This window comes from Equus caballus, chromosome 5 (assembly GCF_041296265.1).
Source record: "Equus caballus isolate H_3958 breed thoroughbred chromosome 5, TB-T2T, whole genome shotgun sequence".
NCBI lineage: Eukaryota > Metazoa > Chordata > Mammalia > Perissodactyla > Equidae > Equus > Equus caballus.
Window position 1 is genome coordinate 18,240,670 of NC_091688.1, and position 20,017 is coordinate 18,260,686.

The window sequence follows — 20,017 nt, forward strand, 5'->3', positions numbered from 1 at the left end:
TCTGTTGAATCCAAGGTTTCCACAAAGAACACTAAAAATTACTGCTGCATGGATGGTGTCATTGAAGGGCTAAAAGCAGGGGAGTGATACTGTAGATTATTCCTGTGGCTAAAAGAGTCTTTTGCGTTTGTAGAGAATATTACAGTATTTTAAAGTACATTCACAAGTATACTCTCATTTCATCAGCACTAAAATCCTGAGTGGTAAATAGAGTACTTGTTTTATCCTAATTTCACATATAAAAAGCTGAGATTAAAAATGTATTTTTATTTATATTCTACTGTTTCCAAAAGATAATAAAAAATTGAGTTGCATGAAACTCTCATGGTAGATAACAAAGTCTCATAGCTATTAGAGTTCTTCCTACTTTACTAGTGTTTTAAAAATCTCTTTTTGTAAAATAAAACCAGAAAACCACATAACATAAATGTACAGATTGAGGTATAAGACAAACATCTTGAACCCTCATAACCACCACTAACCAAGTCAAGAAATAGAACTTTTCCAGCCATCCCAGAACCCCTTCCGCGTGCCCTGTTCCAAGCATAACCCTCTTCTTCCCCACGAAAGTAACTGTTATTCTGACTTTTATAGTCATAATTTTCTTGTCCTTCTCTGTAGTTTAGTCGTGCCCATTAAAAAAAATGTCAGGCTTATTGAGTTAAAATTTATATATTTTAACTGCTAAACTATTTTCTGAAGTGGCTAGTTGTGCTATTTTCTCTTACTACCAGCACTGTTTGAGAGTTCCACTTGCTCCATATCCTCAGCAACATTTCGGATTATGAGTTTATTTAATTTAATCATTCAATTAGGTATGTAGTGGTTTCTCATCATGGTTTTAAATTTGCATCTCCTGAATGACTGATGTTGTTGAGCATCTGTTCATGTACTTATTTGCCACGCATACCTCTTTGGCCAAGCATCAGTTCAAATCTATTGCTTGTATTTTAGAGATTGTGTCATTTGTGTTCTTAATAAATTGCGAGGTTGATTTTTGTGTCCTGAATACAATTCCTTTATCAAATATCTTTTTTGAAAATATTTTCTCCCAGTCTGAGGCTTGCCTTTTCATTTTCTTAATTTCCATAGAAGAACAGAAGTTTTTTATTTTGACTGATGTCTAGTTTATCAATTTTTTTCTTTTACAGTTTATAGTTTTTGTGTTCTGTGTAAGAAATGTTTACTTAACCCATAGTCATAAAATTTTCTCTTATGTTTTCTTCTAGCAGTTTTATAGTTTTTACTTTTAGATCTATGATTACTTTCGAGTTGAATTTTATACGTGATGTGAGTTAAGGGTCAAGGTTCTTTTTTCTTTTTGCAAATGTATGGCCAATTGTTCCAGCACCATTTATTGAAAAGACTCCCCATTTAATTACCATGACACTTCTGTTGAAAATCAGATGACCATATGTGTGGGTCTATTTGTGGACTCTCTAGTCTCTAGTATTGATCTGTATGTCTGTCCTGTGTCAGTGCCACAGTGTCTTGGTTGCTGTAGCTTTATATAAAGACTTGAAATCATGTCATGTAAGTCCTCTAACTTTGTTCTTTTTCAAAACTTTTTTTTTGGCTATACTAGGTCCATTTATTTTCCATATAAACTTTAAAATCAGCTTAATTTCTACAAATAAAGCGCTGCTTTATTTGTGTCTCTCAAATTTTGCCCATTAAAAAAATTTTTTTTTCTATATCTTGTAAACCTTTGTTAATCTGCAGTAGAGATCAACAAACTCTTTCCGTAAAGCTGTAGATGGTAAATATTTTTGGTTTTGCAGACTATTTGGTCTCTGTCGCAGCTCCTCAGCTCTGCCATGTTAGTGTGAAAGTTGCTGTAGACAATGTATAAACAAATGGATGTGGCCATGTTCTTATAAAACTTTATCTGCAAAAACAGAGGGCAGTCTAGATTTGGCCCATAGACCAGTAGTTTCCTAACCCCTGATCTATGATTCTGCCTCTCTCTCTTTCTTTTCCTTGCAGTTTTTCTGTTAAAGAACCTAGGCTGTTTGACCTGCATACTTTCCCATAGTCTGGGTTTGCTGATTGCTTACTCATGGTGCATTTCAATGTGTTTCCCTGTGCTCTGTATTTTCTGCAGATTAGCAGCTGGAACCAGGAGCTTCATAAGATTCTGTTTGATCACATTAGTAAGACTATAGCTGGTGGTCTGTTCTTTCATCAGGAGGCATATAATGTCTGGTTACCTCTCTTTATGTGATCTTAGTAGCAGTTGATACTTAATGCCCAGCTTTTACTGATTGTTTTAACCTTTGTTATTATTACTGTTGTTCTGACTCGTGGTTCTAGTCCACTTCCCTTGGACTGCAGCATAGACACAATCAGCTTTGGCTTGTATATTGCTCCCGCGGCCTCTTACTGCTCGCTTGCCTTTGACTCTCACTCAAGAAAGCCTGGTGGAATGTGAGTGGATGAGGATGATGATATATTACAAGGAATATTAATTTTATATTAAAACATAACCTGCCAACTTTCTTACTTTATTGTTAGAATCAAACTACTTACCACACTGCACAACCAACGTGAGGGCACCGGTTGTAAATCACTGTCCTAGACCGTGCTGCTTAGCTGCTTAGCTGCTTGATTGTAGTGGTTTTTCTTTTTTAATGCTCTATATACCTCACAAACTTTAAATAACACTTTTATTACTGGGGAATCTGGGTAGTGTATAAAGCCTCAGAGCCAGAGGAGTTGGCAGTTTGCTGGAGGTGCAATTTCATGTTACTCACAAAGGGCATATAGCATATAAGGCCCGATAGCTGTCACCCTTATTGAAGTCCCAAGTTGTGGAGTCTGTTTGTAAAACTGGACCAAACTCTAGCATTTACGTAGGTAACTACCACTTAGTTGTAAAATATTTCCCCACTGATGACAATAAATAATCTGTGTCCCTTAAAACCACTAAAGTAGCTATCTTTCTGCTTGGCTACTGAGTGGCAGAGTAGCATAGACATTTGCGTATTCTTTCCATCATTTATTTTATAATGTATACATGTATTTGCTGACTCCTTAAAAGGGAACAATTCTAGGCAACTTTAGTGTTATATCTTTGTGAATTTCTAAGAATACCTAAACAATTTTTGTATCCATTTCCCACTATTTTCCCAGGCTTTAGACCTGGTGATGGTATTTAAATAGTTTCTGGCAGGAGTGCAGACAGATTCCATTAGAGTGAATGTGTTTGAATGGCAGTGAGTGAATGCGATATTTAGAGCAAAAGTACAATTTGTGACGGGTGTTTTCTGTAAAGTGATTATACATAATATATGTTCATAGTTAAAACACTGGCATATTTTTCAAGCCTAAGAAGGTCTTGTGTATACTAGTCCCTCGTGAAAATATTGATCTAATGGCTGATTTCCAATGAGAGAATTGAATTGGCGAAGTGCCCATATCTGATTATCTAGTGAGAAAATTATGCTGATGGAGTATGAGGTGGTTTGTGTTTCTCGAATGGAAGAACAAATCTCCTTTTTCTCTCATCTAAAAATACTGCTTAATGCGAATGTAAAATAATTTTTAGCCCACTTTTAAAATACTGTATTAAGTTATGTATTTGGATAGTATATGCATGTGGAAAGTGCTCTAGATTGTTTCTTACTAAAGTGAATCTGAGAATCCATGTAGCAAGTTTGGTAAATGACTGTGGAGGTTTTAGGTACAGTTTCCCCAGACCCTGCAATGGTATAAAATCATATTAATAAATCCACACAAGTCAGAGAGATCTGATGAATTTAAAGATGAGACAACCAGAGGAATCTTAATGAAAGCCAGGAGACTTTTTTCAGTGCTAAGGTAGTAAATGAAGTCAAATTTATGTTCAGATAGCTTGATTAGCTTCTCTTTGGACCACCTTGCCATTGATATTTGTTGAGTGTCCCTAAATGGGAGAAACATATTACAACAAAGTTAGGACAATAGTATTACAGGTATTTGTAAATGGGAAAATATCTTAAGTAACTTACACAAGGACCCATAGCAAATTATGAGAAAAAAATATTTTTCTGTTTTTTCACTACCATTTTTTTTTTCCTGGTAGAATTTATGTCATCTTCTAATTTCAATGTCAATTTAATTTCTTCAGTAAAATATGAGAGATGTGCTGAAAACTAAAACCACAGTTGCCGTATTTTAAGCTTATCTGTGGTTATACACGTTATAAGTTTGGAAAAAAAGCTGAAAGAAGTGTTTTGTATGATTATAAAATCCAGAGACAGTTAAGATACAGTATTTTTTTTTGAAATGATCCATAAATTTCCTTTGTTACAAAGGATTATAGTTCCTTTCTTAGTAATGTCAATAAATCATTCACCCTTTTAAACCTTTAAATTATAAATGGATCTCTCCTCTCGGTGCCAGAAAAGGATAGTGGATAGCTTATGTGAGGATGGAGCCTCTCCATTGTCCATTTTATCCCCCCAGTTCCCACAAATTACTGCTGTTTCTCTTGATTTATGGTGATTGATAACCTCTCTAAAATAGGTACCCTCAGCCATTTTATCTGAAAGGAAATTTTTCCACATGTTCTTTCTTTGCGTCTTCCAATTTGAATATTACTCTAGAAGTTTAGAGAAAGGCTTCAACATTCCATATACCAAATTGGTCATCTGCTGGTTCAGCAGCCATAAGGCTAAAAGTCTGAGAACTTAGTCATTTGGTTTGATCAGGACTCTTTCGTCAAGATTCTTGTACAGTTAAGGGAATTTATGCCTTAAAAGAAATGGAAACAATTCAGTACCCATAGAAATGAATGTCAGAGCCAAAGTTAGGATTCCTAGCCTGTGATTTTTTTAATCTGATGCTTAGTTTATTAAGCCATGTCAATCTATTTCCTACAATGTTGTTTTCAAAAGAATACACTCTCCTTTCTTCCTACATAGAATCAAATGAACTACAGTTCTTTTTCTGTCAGAATTAATGGAGCCTCTAAATACAGTTTTTAAAGACTGTTAATAGTAATTTTTCTTTTTCTGAAGGACATGATTACTTTAAAAATATTTTATTAACTGTTTATATGTTATCACAGCAGTAACCCAAATGATGAAAATGGACCAGTTGTTTATTTTTAAATCCATAGTATCACTGTGTTTATAGAGAGAAGAAAAAGAACTCATATTTTAAAACACTGAGATGTGTTGGGAAAATTAAAATTTTATTTATCATTCTTACACTTACCTTTCAGTAAAAATGTTATAAATGTATATAATTATACTTTTTCTTTAAGCATTAAATATAGTGACTATAAATGAAAATACATATAATTAGAGACTATCTAGAGGCAAAGTAAAAGCATGTTTTGGTTTTGAGGGGGGATAAAAAGTTAAGCTGCAGATTACCCCAGTATCCTCTAGGCTGTTCATTCATTTATTGGGTGCCTGATGTATACTGGACGCAGGAGGTACAAAACATCACAGACCTTGCCCCTGAGATGCTCACAGTCTAGAGCTGAGATGGACATACATTTATATCCAGCGTGGCAAACATAAAAAGAGATATGTACAGGGCACCCAGGAAGACTGCAGAGGGAGGAGATGCAACCTCAGCTGGTACTGTAGGAGGTGGGGGTGTCTGGGAAAGCTTCCGGCAAGACAGGTTGTTTGAAATATGTATAAGCATTCCATATGGAATGAGGACGGGATTGGATGTTCCTAACAGAAGTAGTAACGTGAGCAAGGTATAAGGGCTGAGAGAGCCTGAAAATTGCAAATGGTTCGTTATGACATAGTATGTAGTAATGGCAGACGGAGTGCCTGCCGGAACTGGTGAGAAAGCCCTGGATTGGGGGCATGCATGTGTGTAATGTGAGAGAGATGGGAATGGGGGAAGGAGGAGGAAGAGAGGGAAGGAGAGACGGAGATAGAAAGAGTGTGAAAAAAGTAACCCTCTTCCCGATAAGGGATAGATCAAGAGAGGCCAAATGGGTTAAGGAATTCAAAGAGAAGAGAAAGCCAAATCAGGAGTTTTGCCATTTTGAGGTCTTTGGGAGATACTGGTATATCCTGAAATAAAGGTGGGAAAATCATTTGAATCAGAATATTAGGAATTGTAATGCTTGTTTCCATTTTCTCTAAAGATAGCAATTAAAATATATAAATCTGTGAGGATATAGGAAGTGATCAACTATGAGTGCAAGAGCATGTCTTGGGGATTTGGGGAGGTTTAGTAACTCTCTCCGTCACTTGCCATTTCTTAGCCTCCTTCCCTGAACCTTTTCAAGTTTCTGGTCTCTAAATGTTAAAGTGCCCTAGAGCTCAGGCCCTGATATTTTGTCTTCTTTATACTCACTCCCTAAGCTCCCTCATATGATTCCATGGTTTTAAATACTCATATACTGATGACTCCCAAATTTATGTCTCCAGCTCGACCTCTTCCATGAACCCAAGACTCATATTTAACTGCCTTCTTGACATGTCCGCTGAGATCTAAAATGCATTTCAAATTAGCGTGTCCGAAAAGAGCTCTCGATTTGTCCCCTAAACTGTTCTTTCTGCAGTTTCCCCCATATCAGTAAATGGCAGCTGTATTCATTCCGAAACTCAGGCCAAAAGTCTTCGAGTCATTTTTTTATATATATAGACTTTATTTTTTAGAACAATTCTGGACTTAAGAGAAAAATCGAGCACACAGTACAGTGGTTTCTCCTATAAGCTCTGGTCCAGCACCATGTTTCCCGTAAGCTCTGGTCCAGCACCATGTTTCCTGTATGACTCACATCTTAGTGTGGTACTTTTGTTACAACTAATGAACCAATATTGATACATTAGTATTAACTAAAGCCATAGTTTACATTAGGGTTCACTGTTTTCTTGTACAATTCTGTCGATTTTGACAAATGTATAATGTCATGTGTCCACCGTTACATACAGAATAGTTGCCCCTACCCTGAATCCCTGGCAGCCACTGAACTTTTAACTTCCTCTATAGTTTTGCCTTCTCCAGAATGTGATATAGCTGAAATCATGAAGTATGTAGCCTTTTCAGATTGACTTCTTTCACTTAGCAATGTGGATCCTTGCCACCATGCTATTGTTAGTTTTTTGACTTTTATCCATTATAATAGGTAAGTAGTAGTGTCTCATTTTTTTTTTTTTTAGATTGGCACCTGAGCTAACGACTGTTGCCAATCTTTTTTTTTTCTGCTTTTTTTCTCCCCAAATCCCCCCAGTCCATAGTTGTATATTTTAGTTGTGGATCCTAGTTGTGGCATCTGGGATGCTGCCTCAGCATGGGCTAACAAGCAGTGCCATGTCCGCGCCCAGGATCCGAACTGGCGAAACCTTGGGCCACCGAAGCGAAGTGCACAAACTTAACCACTTGGCCACGCGGCGGCCCCTTGTTTTTTCTTTAGTTGGTAATTCCCTAATGACATGTGATGTTAAGCATCTTTTTCTATGCTAATGTGGCATTTGCATATCTTCTTTGATCAGGTGTCTGTTCAGATCTTTTGCCCATTTTTTATTTGGGTTATTTGTTTTGTTGAATTTTAAGAGTTCCTTATGTATGTTGGATACAAGTCCTTTATCAGATATGTGTTTTGCAAATATTTTCTCCCAGTCCAAGGCTTGTCTTTTCGTTCTCTTAACAATGTTTTTTGCAGAACAGAAGTTTTTAATTTTAATAGAGTCCAACTTAACAATTTTTTCTTTCTTGGATCATGCTTTTGGTGTTGTATCTAAAAAGTCATCACCAAACCCAAGGTCACCTAGATTTTCTCCTATGTTGTCTTCTAAAAGTTTTATAGTTTTGTATTTTACATTTAGGTCTATGATCCATTTTGAGTTAATTTTTGTAAAGGGTGTAAGTTGTGTGTCTAGATTCTTTTTTTTTTTTTTTTTTGCATATTGATGTCCAGTTGTTCCAGCACCATTTGTTGAAAAGACTGTTCTTTTTCCATTGACTTGCTTTCCCTCCTTTGTCAAAACTCAATTGACTATATTTGTGTGGGTCAGTTCTGGGCTCTCTGTTCTAGTCCCTTAACCTGTTTGTTTGTTCCTTTGCCAATACCACGTGGTCTTACCTTGCAGTAGCTTTATAAGTCTTGAAGTCGGGTAATGTCAGTCCTCTCACTGTGTTCTTAAGTATTGTGTTGGCTATTCCTGGTCTTTTGCCTTTTCATATAAACTTTAGAATCAGGTTGTCGATATCCACAAAATAACTTGCTAGGGTTTTGATTGAGATTGTACTTAATCTATAAATCACATTGGGAAGAATGGGCATCTTAACAATACTGAGCCTGCCTAGCCAGGAACATGGACTATCTCTCTGTTTATTTCGATTTCCTATGATTTCTTTCATCAAAGTTTTTTTGTTTATTTGTTTGGGGTTTTTTTGGTGAGGAAGAGTGGCCCTGAGCTAACATCTTGCCAGTCTTCCTCTATTTTATGTGTGGGATGCCACCACAGCATGGCTTGATGAGTGGTGTGTAGGTCCAAGCCCAGGATCCAAACCCGTGACCCCAGGGCCACCAAAGCAGAGCATGCAAACTTAACCACTGTGCCACCAGGCCAGCCCCCTCCTCAGAGTTTTATCGTTGTCCTTCTGTAGATCTTGTATATATTTTTGTTAGGTTTATACCTAAGTATTTCATTTTTTTGATGCTAATGTAAGTGGTGGTGTGGTTTTGTTTCAAATTCCAATTGTTCATTGCTGGTATATGGGAAAGCAGTTGACTTTTGTATATTAACTTTGTATCCTGTAACCTTGCTATAATCTCTTATTAGTTTTAGTCCACCCAGTTCTCATACCCTAAAAATAATTTATCAACAGATTCTGTCAGTTCTCCCTTAAAAGTGTGTTCAATATCTGTCCATTTCCCACCACTTCTGCTACACTGCCATCACTCTGATTTAAGCTATCATCTCACCCCATGTACTATTACAACCTATGAAGTGGTCCTCTTTTATAACACTTACCATATTTATTGCTACTCAATGTATTGTATATTTGGTTTTCTTTGATTGTTTAATATCTTCCTTTCCCCTCTCTAAAATAACCTCCATGAAAGCAAGAACTTTGGTCTGTTTGTTGCTGTTTCCCCAGTGCCTAGCCTGGTACCTGCTACTTGGTGTTAAGTAAGTATTTGTTGAATGAATGAATGAACTCTCTTAGACTACTCAGTTCCTGCAGCAGAGACTTGCTAAGTAATATCTTAAAGAACATACGGATATGCTACAAGCAGCCTTTGAAGAGTTTCTAAAAAATGAGAATGTCTGCAGAACCCATCCACTTGCTGCAAGATTTATCACTATTTCCCACACTTTACTCTGTAACTATAACATGCATCTGGGGACAGTGAATCATCATAGGTCTGAAGAGGTGCTCTGCGATGCTGGTAATGGCTTCCTTACATTTTCGTTAAATTCTTATCATCCATATCCCTCCCCCTCTTTCAACTCCTCTTTTTTCTTAGTGTCTTGGGGAAAGGACTTATATTAATAGTGGAGTAAGGCTTACTACAACTAATTGACTTCCTTCTTTAGAACATTTTTAAAGATGTTCTTAGTTATGAGATTTAATCCTGAAAGGCTACATACTTTTTTGAAGGATATTTCATTATTCTTTCCCTGTAATTGAAAATGTTTCCTTCCTCTAAAAGTATATTCTTTATTACACATTCGTTTAATGACCATTGTTTTATTAGAGGACTAAAGTCTAATAACTGGTAAAATGATTTCTGTCACTTAGCTTCCCTGAGTATCAGGATGTGTGTCCTTATACTACCTCTGCTGGAAATCTGTTGCTGGTGAAACCCCCAATTCTGGCAGCTTCTTTCAACTGATAGAGCATTTTTTCCCTTGCCCTCAAAACAAACACAAAAAACCTTGCAGTTTATTTTAGCAGAATGGCTTCCCACTGGGGTGAATAGCCGCACAGGCGCTTAATTGTTCAATAAACCCTCCTGGGGTTTTAGCTACCTTGATTTTTCACTAGGAAGGCCTTGGCATGATTCCCAAGGAAGTGGTCTGCTATCCTTGAAACTTTTCTTCAGGATTGAGCCTGTGGATGAACAAGGCCTCCTTGGCATCTTTGGCACCAATTTAATTTTGCCTTGCAGTCCAGAGTTACAGTATGGTGTATTGTTCCAATATATCATAATGAGGCAGATCCAGGAGTTAATGTCTTTCACTGATGAGGCTATGGCATGTACCAGTTTGACCACATTGACGAGGACAGAAGGAGATATTGCTTCCTGTGGGTTGAAAATAATAATTTTAACCCGTGAGGCATTCTATTTCAACACTGTCGAAGCTAAAAGTAATGTTATCTTTAGCTTTCTTGTCCTCTGTGCAAATCTCCATTACTTAGTCTCTATTGTAGGGTCATTACAGAAAAGTGAATGCTAAGATTTATGGAAGACATTTAAATGGTTTGGAAGAACGGCAGTAGTCAAATAGTGTTGCGTGTGTTTACCTCAGGCTTGTTTTTAGGTTAGCTTTGTTAAACTTTGGAATCACCATTTTCAGGATGCTGAGCTCCTCTGTGAACAGTTATGAGAAAGAAAAACCTATTATAAACATCAAATTCTGTTACTGTTGATCAATAACTATGATTGTTACTGATTTCTCTCTTTGGGTGGAATTTTTCCTTTGAAATATAACGAACTCAAAAACCTGAAATTCTTATTATTAATGCATAGGTTATGTTTTTCATATGTGGATTTCTATCAAATATGAACTATAAGGAATTTTATCTAAGTTATTATTTTAGATTTGTGTGATGAAGCATCTCTACAATATTTTTCCAAAGAACTGAGCTTTTAAAAATTGTATGTATAAGGAAACTTTGTCCTGTGGTTTCTCAGGTAAGATTTCAAACTGTAAACTTGTTGGAAGCCAAGTGAGATTATGGTGTTTTAGTATGCTTCATTGTTCTCGGCATCTTTACAATCGTGTGATTTTTAAAGTAGAATTTTGGAACCTGTCGTTGTTGTTGTTAGATTGAGAAAGAGCAATCTGTTGACTTAAAGGCAAAGTAAATGTTTTTAGGAGTTTATCAGTAAAGTATCCCATAAAGGAAACAAACAAGAAAGGTCTGGATGGGGAACAATGGTGGCATTACTTTAAACATACGTTAAAAATAGACTAGAAGAGATCCTGAACTGAATCTTTGTAAGACTTCCCAAGTGTGCTTTGGGTAACAGAGGCAGACAAACCGTTTTATTCTGTTATTGCTGAGAAGATTCATTGGTAGTTTTCCCATACACGCCACTGAGTGGGATGAACAGAGCTCTGAGATGGGAACTTCCATTTCATTTTTGACAGTGATTTACCTCAACTCCGAAGACAAAACCCCCTTTACAACTCTGAGCTAATTTTCAAATGTTAGGGTTTCCCACATGGGTGTTCTGAGGACATTTGAAAATATTTTGCTGTTTATATCCAAGAACTCTGGAAACAAATACAAACGAGATGGAAATTTCTATCCTAATTTTCAATATATGGGCTAAAATTCCCACACAGTTTACCTTAGGAAAAACTACACATGTGCCTGTGCGCACTCACACACACATACATTCTGATTTAAACAATAGCATATCTTGAGAAATGGAAAATTTGCAAAAGTTGTCCTAATGGGTTTGTTTCCCTTCCATGTGTTTCCCATCCTTGTCATACCCTGCCAGTTAGGGATGTTTAAAGAAACTTATTTTAACTTGTGTGTATTTCAGTGTCTTCAGAATGTCACTTCCCCATGAATGCTGTGTAATGAGGTTTCTGATTAATATCTGTGGTTGCTTCTTCTAAACATCTCTTTCTAAAGTAAACTCTGATATGAACAGAAATCTAGCTAATTGTCCTGCAGTTGTACATAGGTGGAAATTTGTTTTTTAAGGGGAGGGGGGTGGATACAAACATTATGTCCCAGTTTGTAAGGTAGCAAAATTTGGTATAGATACTATATAATAAAGCTTATATTCAGTGACTGCTTGACAGTTTGCAAAGCCTTTTCAAAGTGTGCCACCTCATTGATCCTTACAATAAATCCCAGGTATGGACATAGAGGTATACCGCTATATTGGAGCAGTTTCTGTATTTTGTTAGAGTTGAGTTATTATTAATCTGAGATAAATTGTGATAAATTAAGGTGCATATAGTAATCTCAAGAACCACCATTAAGAAACTCAAAAAAATATAGTAAAAAAAACACAGCCAAATTAAAGCAGTGCAGTAGAAAATATCTATGTAATACAAAAGAAGGTAGCAAAGGGGGAACAAAGAACAAAAAAGACGTGATATATAGAAAGCAAAATGTCAGACATAAATCTAACAATATCTATTAATTTTAAATGTGAATGGATTCAACACTCTAATCAAAGGGCAGAAATTCTAAGAGTGGATATAAAAACAAGATCCAACTATATACTCTCTATAAGAAACACACTTTACATTTAGAGACAACAATTTTGGAAAAGTCTTACTATTTCTTCTACACTGCTATACTCTGAATGTGTACCCCCAAATTTCATATGTTAAAACCCCTGAAGATGATAGTATTAGAAGGTGGGGCCTTTGGGGGTGCTTAAGTCATGAAGGCGAAGCCCTCATAAATGGGATTAGTGCCTTATAAAGGAGACCCCAAGACAGGCATCTCTTGCCCCTTTCACCATGTGAAGACACGGTGAGAACGTGCTGACTGTGAACCAAGAAGAGGGTCTCCGCCAGAACAGGACCAGGCTAGAGTCTTGATCTGGACTTTCCAGCCTCCAGGACTGTGAGAAATAAATTTCTGTTGTTTATAAGCTGCCCAGTTTGTGATATTTTGTTATAGCAGCCTGAACAGACTGAGACATACACCACTCTTTCTTTCCTTTCCTTCTGTAATTCCATTTACACGTGTTAAACTGATAGTGTCCCAAAGACTTCTGATGGCTTTTTTTATTCTTTTCTGTCTTTGTAGTTCAATTTGTTTTCTTGTGACCTGTTTTCAAGTTTACTAAATCCTTTCAGCCATGTCTAGTCTACTATTAAGCCTAGTCAATGCTTTGAAAATATATATTATTTCAAAATTCTAGAATGTCCGTTTTCTTTAGAGTCTCCATTTTTCTGTTTAAATTTTTCATCTTGTCACCTATTTTGTCTGGGTTATTTCCTTAATACTATAATGTAATAGTTATTTTAGAGTCTTCAACTATTAATTCCAACATCCGAGCTTTTCCAACAGCCGTAGTTTTCTGAAGGTCTTCTTATACTGACTTTTCGCTCGGGATTATTAGGTCCATTTTCCTGCTTCTTCACAGAGCTTAGGACTTTTCGCTGAATACAGGACATTGTGCATTTATAAGAGATTGATGTTGGTGGTGCTCCCTGCCCCAGAGCTCATCCTCTCCTCTCTCTGGCAAGTCGGGTCAGGGCCTGTTGGGTGGATCCAATCAGAAGTCAGGAGGGCCACAGCTGCAGTGCGATGTTAGCTGCCTCAGTTGTCTCAGCTTCACGTGTCTTGAGAATAGGATCAGTCCTCTCTCGTCAGCAGGGCTTTTAATGAGAGCTTGCTTGCCATTCTCAGGTCCCTCCACCAGCTTTTCATGCTGTCGCTTAAACGCCACAGAAGTCTTAGGACGGAGAGGGTGAACTGCAGGGGTTGGTGTCCCTCCAGACTCCAGTCTACCATGCCACTTCACATGCAGCTGTTACAAGTCCTGCTGCGTTCTTTCTCCTGGTGTCCCAGGGAAGTTGCTTGCCTGTGACTAGCTCACTCCTCCAGACACTGTGCCCAGACTTGGCAATTGCCTGAGGAATGGCAAGTGGCAGACGGAAGTGTCTGTTTCTTGGTCCCTACTTTCCAGGGAAAGGCTCACTTCTCGCCGGAATTTAGTTCCTTCAAACTTCTTTGTGTTCACATCTCTTTAATGGCTTTGAAGAAAAATGCTATATTTTTAAGCAGATCAGGTGTTTTCTCTGTCATGGTAGGAATGGTGGTCTTTTGAGGTCTTCTATATCCTAATTAGAAGTGGAACCTCCTCCCACTCTGACTTTTGAATCAATAATATTGAAAAAAAAAAGAAAGTGCACTGCCCTGGTGATGACATCTTACAATTTTTATTTTTAACCTTTTTCATAGTGTGGGGGTAGGAGTCAGAAAACTTTTTCTTAAAGGGCCCAGTAGTAAATATCTTAGTCTTTGTGGACAGAGTGGCAAAATCAAGGCTATTAATGTAGGTATTTATATGACTATTTAAAATATACCATTTAAAGATGTAAAACCATCCTTAGCTTTGTGAGCTATAAAAAAACAGGTGACCATAGTTTGCCAAGCCCTGGTCTAGAGACAAATGATAAAACAATTTGAATGTTTTGATGAACAAAAAGCAAGCAAATATCAGATACTTTTAAGAAATTAAATTCTAGGGAGTTCTTTGGTACACCATCTACCACTGTATCTACAATAATAAGTACCAAAAATGATGACCTTCAGCTGTCAAGAGAAGTTGAACTTTTATTTAGTGTAATAGAATTGCATAGTGAATTTTAGAAAAATGTTTTTTAGAATTATATTTTAAAGCTTATGTACCTGAAGAGTTCGTTATAGCCACATGGAAACCTTCATTCAAAAATCTTCATTCATTCTACCGAGGTAGTCTACTACATATTGGGCATTAACGCATTTTTTTAAAAAAGATTTGACCCTCAAAATGGGTACAATCCAGTGGAATACAGGCACTTAGGTGTATAAATACAAGGTAACAATTATAGTAATGTAGGTTTGCACAAGGTGCCTCCATAGGGTCAGATACGCAACTTTGCGTAGAGGGTGGAGACAGGTGGCAGGGAAGACTTCAGAGAGAAGATGATGCCTTGCTGACTCTTGAAAAGGAATTAAGATTTTGCCAGGTAGACAGATTTTATTTATCCAGTAAATGTTGCCTGACAGTTAATGCTTAACTACTGAAGTATTACCGTGTTTTTGACAAATCTTTCAAGGTCATTTTAGCAATGGTTTGAAAATGAGGAAACAAACTTAGAAACTCATTCTCTCCTTATACATTACATGCCTGTGTAAACTTCAATGATACGTAGTAGGTAAGCAGCCTTTTGTGACTGTTTTAACAAACCAGTTGTCACTCTAAGATATTATGCAATGATTAAGTGATATTTTAGCAAAAACAATTTAATTTCAGCTTTTCCAGTAGTTTATTGGTGTTTTAAATCACTTTAAAGTCTCCAGTCTCTACTACAGATTTAAAAAAAAAGCATTTTAATTATTGTAGTAAGAATATTTTAAAGCCGAGACTTTTCTTTTTATACTCTTTATAGATTCAACAGCTAATAGGATGGGTAAAGAGTGACCATACGAATTTTTATTTAGAGATGGGAAGTAGAACTTAAGGGGCCAAATTACACTTTTGCTGAAGAGAATATAGTGTTGAGTTATTTACATATTCATTTGTAGCATGTTAATATGCTAGGAAATCTTTTTCCAATTTCTGGAGAATTGCTTAACTTAATGAAAAAATAACTAATCATTTTTTATTTGCCTTTTTAAGAAAGCTCCTCTGGAGGTTGCATTTTACTGAATTATTGAACACAGGCTTTATTGAGTAGGTTATAAGGATTTTTAGTTTGTGGTAAACAAAAGCTAATAGTGCTTTGAAGACCTAGATATTAGATTTGGTAAATTATTTTCCACAGCAAGCAAATTGAAATCCTTTAATACATTGATGCTTGGTATATAATTTTGCAAAAATCTATAGTTTTTTCTTAGCTTTTATTGAGTATCAGAATACATATTGAGAACCATCAAAATATCTATATTCATATCTAATAATTCTGATACATGGAAAGACCCAATAGAAATATTTGAAAAGAAACAACTACCTGCAGAAAGATGATCATCACAGCTTTTCTTTATTAGTGCCCTTCTCACCCCAGAACGCCTGAAAGCACTTTATAGCCATGGGGAATGATTGGGTAAATTACAGATCAATAGACTATTATATAGCTATTTAAAAGTGATAATTATGAACACCATGTAGGAACATGGAGGAAACATTTATTATAGTCTATTTAAAAAGAAAAACCTGAATGTGAAATTGTTCCACTATAAGATACCAAGGTGGAAAATTGGAAAACGAATACCCAGGATCCTTAGCCAATTTAGATGCACTAAACACTATTAATTTCCCATTCTGTGGATTCCTAAATACAGTTTGATTCTCTCAGGTATAATGATCAGGAGAGAAGGGTGAATACAGAAGAGGAGGACCAAAAGTCAGTAGATAGCCCTTACTTGCAGGTTTTTCTGTAAGAAAAGACAACTTTAAATGTTTATATTTGAGCCTTCAGATATTTCCTTAGCATTAGGCATATAATGTAATTGCCTACCTTTTCCCCAATATTTTACAGTATTTGATCTTATTATTAACTGAGTGACTGTGAATCCTAAATGTATTGTGACTTTATTTTCAGGATAAGGGAGATCTTGAAGGCATCTCGAAAATTGCAAGGTGATCCAGACTTGCCGATGTCTTTTACTTTGGCCATAGTGGAGTCTGATTCCACCATAGTCTATTATAAACTAACTGATGGATTTATGCTGCCAGACCCTCAGGTCAGTTTTGAGGCAACTATCAGTAAACAGTGAAAAAAGAGGAAAATTATGACATGATTTTAAGTGTGAGTCGAGCCATTCATAGAATGACTTCCTTTGCAATATGAAAATTCAAGGAAAAAAATGACTTGATTCTCATACCTCAGAACACTGGCTATATTTTGTTCAAAGTAACATGTTCTTTGTTATTTTCACAGAAATAATTTGATTTCCTTACTCTATGGAGAATTTCAGAGTTCCCCAGAGTACTTCACGAAATCGTGATGCATTTAATTATTTGATGAGTAACTGAGGTCGAGTGAAAAGGCTAATAATAGTTTTAACCAAAAGAACGCTTCTTTAGGAAATGTTAAGTTGGTTGACATTTTGACAGGAACATTTTAATAAAGTAAAGATGTTATATATGATTTCTTTACATACTTGTTGGCATAATTGGGATAATTACATTAAATATCTTTCTAATTTTACTTTTATATAATTTGTTGGGGAAAAGGTCTATCCTGATATGTTTTTTTTTTATGTTGCAGAATATTTCTCTTAGAAGATGACACCTATACTTCCCGATGCTTACTTTGTTCATTCAAGAGTGGATTTGAGACCCATCAGCCTGCTTCGTCTTTTATCTCAGAGATAGTCAGGGTTGACTCAGCTGGTCATAATCCATAAGTTTTCTTTTTGAAGAATAAAATTTTCCCAGATAGAAGAATGTTTTTTTGTTAAGAAGTGTAGGGTAGTTACTCTAGAACTTTCTTATCTGGAGACAGATTAATTACAGTTGTATACAAGTTTATGCCTAGGATGTGTTTCAAGGGATGGAGCACGTGTGTTTCTTCTGTCGTCCCGCACCCACAGCTGCCTCGTTGTTCACTGCTGCCACTACTAGACTGTTGAGACTGCCACCGCCTTCCCTTACTCAGCCCTCCCGGGGCATTATGGCCACTACGGCGAGCCTGGAATGGCATGGCATACACCTTGACACCTGCAGAGTTTACTTCAGTCTGCTTTTTCAGCCCCAGTAGAAAGTAAAAGTTTTCTTTCAATTGGTTTTCATGTTGCAATTACTGTTACTTCCCTTTTTGGTTAACTTTAAATCAAAACTAAAAATATGCTCATCCAGAGTGTAAAATTACATGTCTAGATTAATAGGGACCAGAGAAGTGCTACCTACAGGAGTACAGGGCCATCCTTTCCATTCTTATTACCACCACCCTTATTATAGCATAGCTAGAATATTACAAGAGAGACAGTGGTGGACAGTGTCAGCCTTGAAAACATCTTTATTAAGTAGACTCAGTTATTCTGCTTTTGTTAATACTTCCCAATTAAGTTGCCTAAAGTACAAAAAATTATATGCACAAAGATGTTCCAAGTGGCATTACTTGTAATAGCCCAAATTATAAATCACTTAAAAGTTTAAGTCAGGAATCAGCAAACTTTTTCTCTAAAGGGCCAGAAAGGAAATATTTTAGGCTTTGCAGGCCCTAGTCTCTCTCACAGCTTCTGGACTCTGCAGTTGGTAGTATAAAAATAACCACATAAACAAATGGGCGTGGCTGTGTTCCAATAAAACTTTACTTCCAAATGCAGAGCCATAGTTTGCCAACCCCTGGTCTGGGGAAGTAGTCAGTAAACAGATATATATAGCCAATGAATGGTACATTATGTACTCATTAAAAATTAGTAATGAATATAATGAGAAACATGAGAAAATATTTGGTAAAAAGGCAAGGTACAAAAGTGTTTGAATGGGTATGATCATAGCTGTAAATAACACACCAAGCATATAAATAAAAAGATGACAAACTACTGTAGTTATAATAGGATGGCAGGGCAGTAAATGGATGACTTTGTCTTTCTTCAATATTTCAGTTTTTGTTTATTTGTATTACTTTTATAATAAAAGTGTTTTAAAATAAAGTGTCTTGAAATCTATCTTACTTATCTGTTGTTGCATGATAATATTACCACAATCTTAGCAACTTTAAACACATATTTAATATCTCAAAGTTGGGTCCTTTGTAAGCTCATCTGAGACTTGATTGGAGAAGGATTATTTCCTCACTCATGTCGTAGTGGCTTTCAATGCCCTGTGAGCTGGTGGACTGAGGGTCTCAATTTCTGGTGGGCTGTTGGCAAGAGGCCACCCTCAGCTCTTTGCCACATGGGCCTTGCCAGTGTGACTGGTTGCTTCCTGAAACCAGCAAGGGAGAGAGTCTCAGCAAGATGGACCTTATAATCTTACGTAAGGTAATCGTATACATCCTGTCACCTTTGCCATGTTCTGTTGGTTACAAGCAAATCATGGCTAATTACTCCAGAAAATAAGAAAGGAAACATGGTGAAAAGTAGGAACGTTACCAAATGGTATAAAGCCTCACTCTTGGTCTGTAGTAGTTCCTGACTCGATGTTTGAATTTCACTTTTATCCTGAATGGAAAAGTCCCGACAACTCCTTCAGACTCCCTCTGCTTCCCCAGAAGGCCTGAGGATGCACCAGTTCAGAACAGTGTGTGTTTCTGTGACTCCACTTGGCAATTTGCAGATCTAAGGATCCTAAAACAGTTTGTGATCAGTTCTTAGGGTCTCCGCCATTTGATTGCTTTTAAGACTTTTCATCGCAGTGCTAGGGAAAATCTACATTTTCAGAAAAAAAGAGTAAGGCTTAATGAATGTTAGATTTGTGTGTCAGATCTGGTGACTAGTGGGCTCTTAGGTACTACAAGACCAGAGTGTCTTTTGGGGTTGACTGTGAAAGGAGCTTTCTCCCAGAAATCTTTAAAACTAGGCCTCGATCCCACTGTACGTCCTGGCATGTTTACTCTGTTTCAGAATGTTCCCTGTGTACTTGACCGAAGTTGTTCTGTTCAAAGCCAGCCAGATACCTGCTAATGTGAATAATGGTCCAGAACTGTTTGGAAAAGGAGACAACCCAGCTGTGTCTGTCTCGTTTTAGTGAAAAGCTAAATAAAGTTAATTTCTTTTGTGTGATCAAGTATGTTTGTAACCGCATTTACGTTTGTCTCCCTTGTTACATTGTGGGCTCCTTGAGAACAGAACAAGGAACGGGGCCTTTTTTTTTTTAATACGTCTGTGTATCCCACCATCTTCCAAAGTAATCGCGTATTCTAGGCTCTCGGTAAATTATTTGGTGAATGAATGCTGCTTGTAGACTTCACTATATAGTAGCTTACTTTCTGCCTCAATGCAAACGAAGATGATCCGTTTGGACACTAGAGGGCAGTGCTAAACAAAATGTTCAGAGGCCGGGAGTAGATTAATTTGAAAAGCGGTGCTCTTGAAAATTTATTTTCAATGTGTGGGAAATAGCATAAATAAAAATATAAATAAGTTTTATGTGCTCACACCCCCTTTTTCTTTCTGGCATTCCTCTAAAATTACACTCTCTACTGACATTAAATATGTGACTTGATTCATGCTTTGCTCAAAATGT

The 20,017-nt window shown here is 36.7% G+C and overlaps 1 protein-coding gene across 2 annotated transcripts in view; it reads left to right on the forward strand.

Annotated features, from left to right (window-relative positions):
* The window catches only part of TSEN15 (tRNA splicing endonuclease subunit 15), a 44,483-nt gene extending 26,000 nt beyond the window's left edge, over positions 1-18,483 (forward strand). For both annotated transcript variants that reach the window (XM_023640700.2, XM_070267858.1), the window contains exons 7-8: positions 16,425-16,566; positions 17,094-18,483. In XM_023640700.2, coding sequence (XP_023496468.1) covers positions 16,425-16,566; positions 17,094-17,114 — 163 coding nt within the window. In that variant the 3' untranslated portion in view covers positions 17,115-18,483. The remainder of the gene's footprint in view (positions 1-16,424; positions 16,567-17,093) is intronic.
* The last annotated feature ends 1,534 nt before the right edge of the window (positions 18,484-20,017 follow it).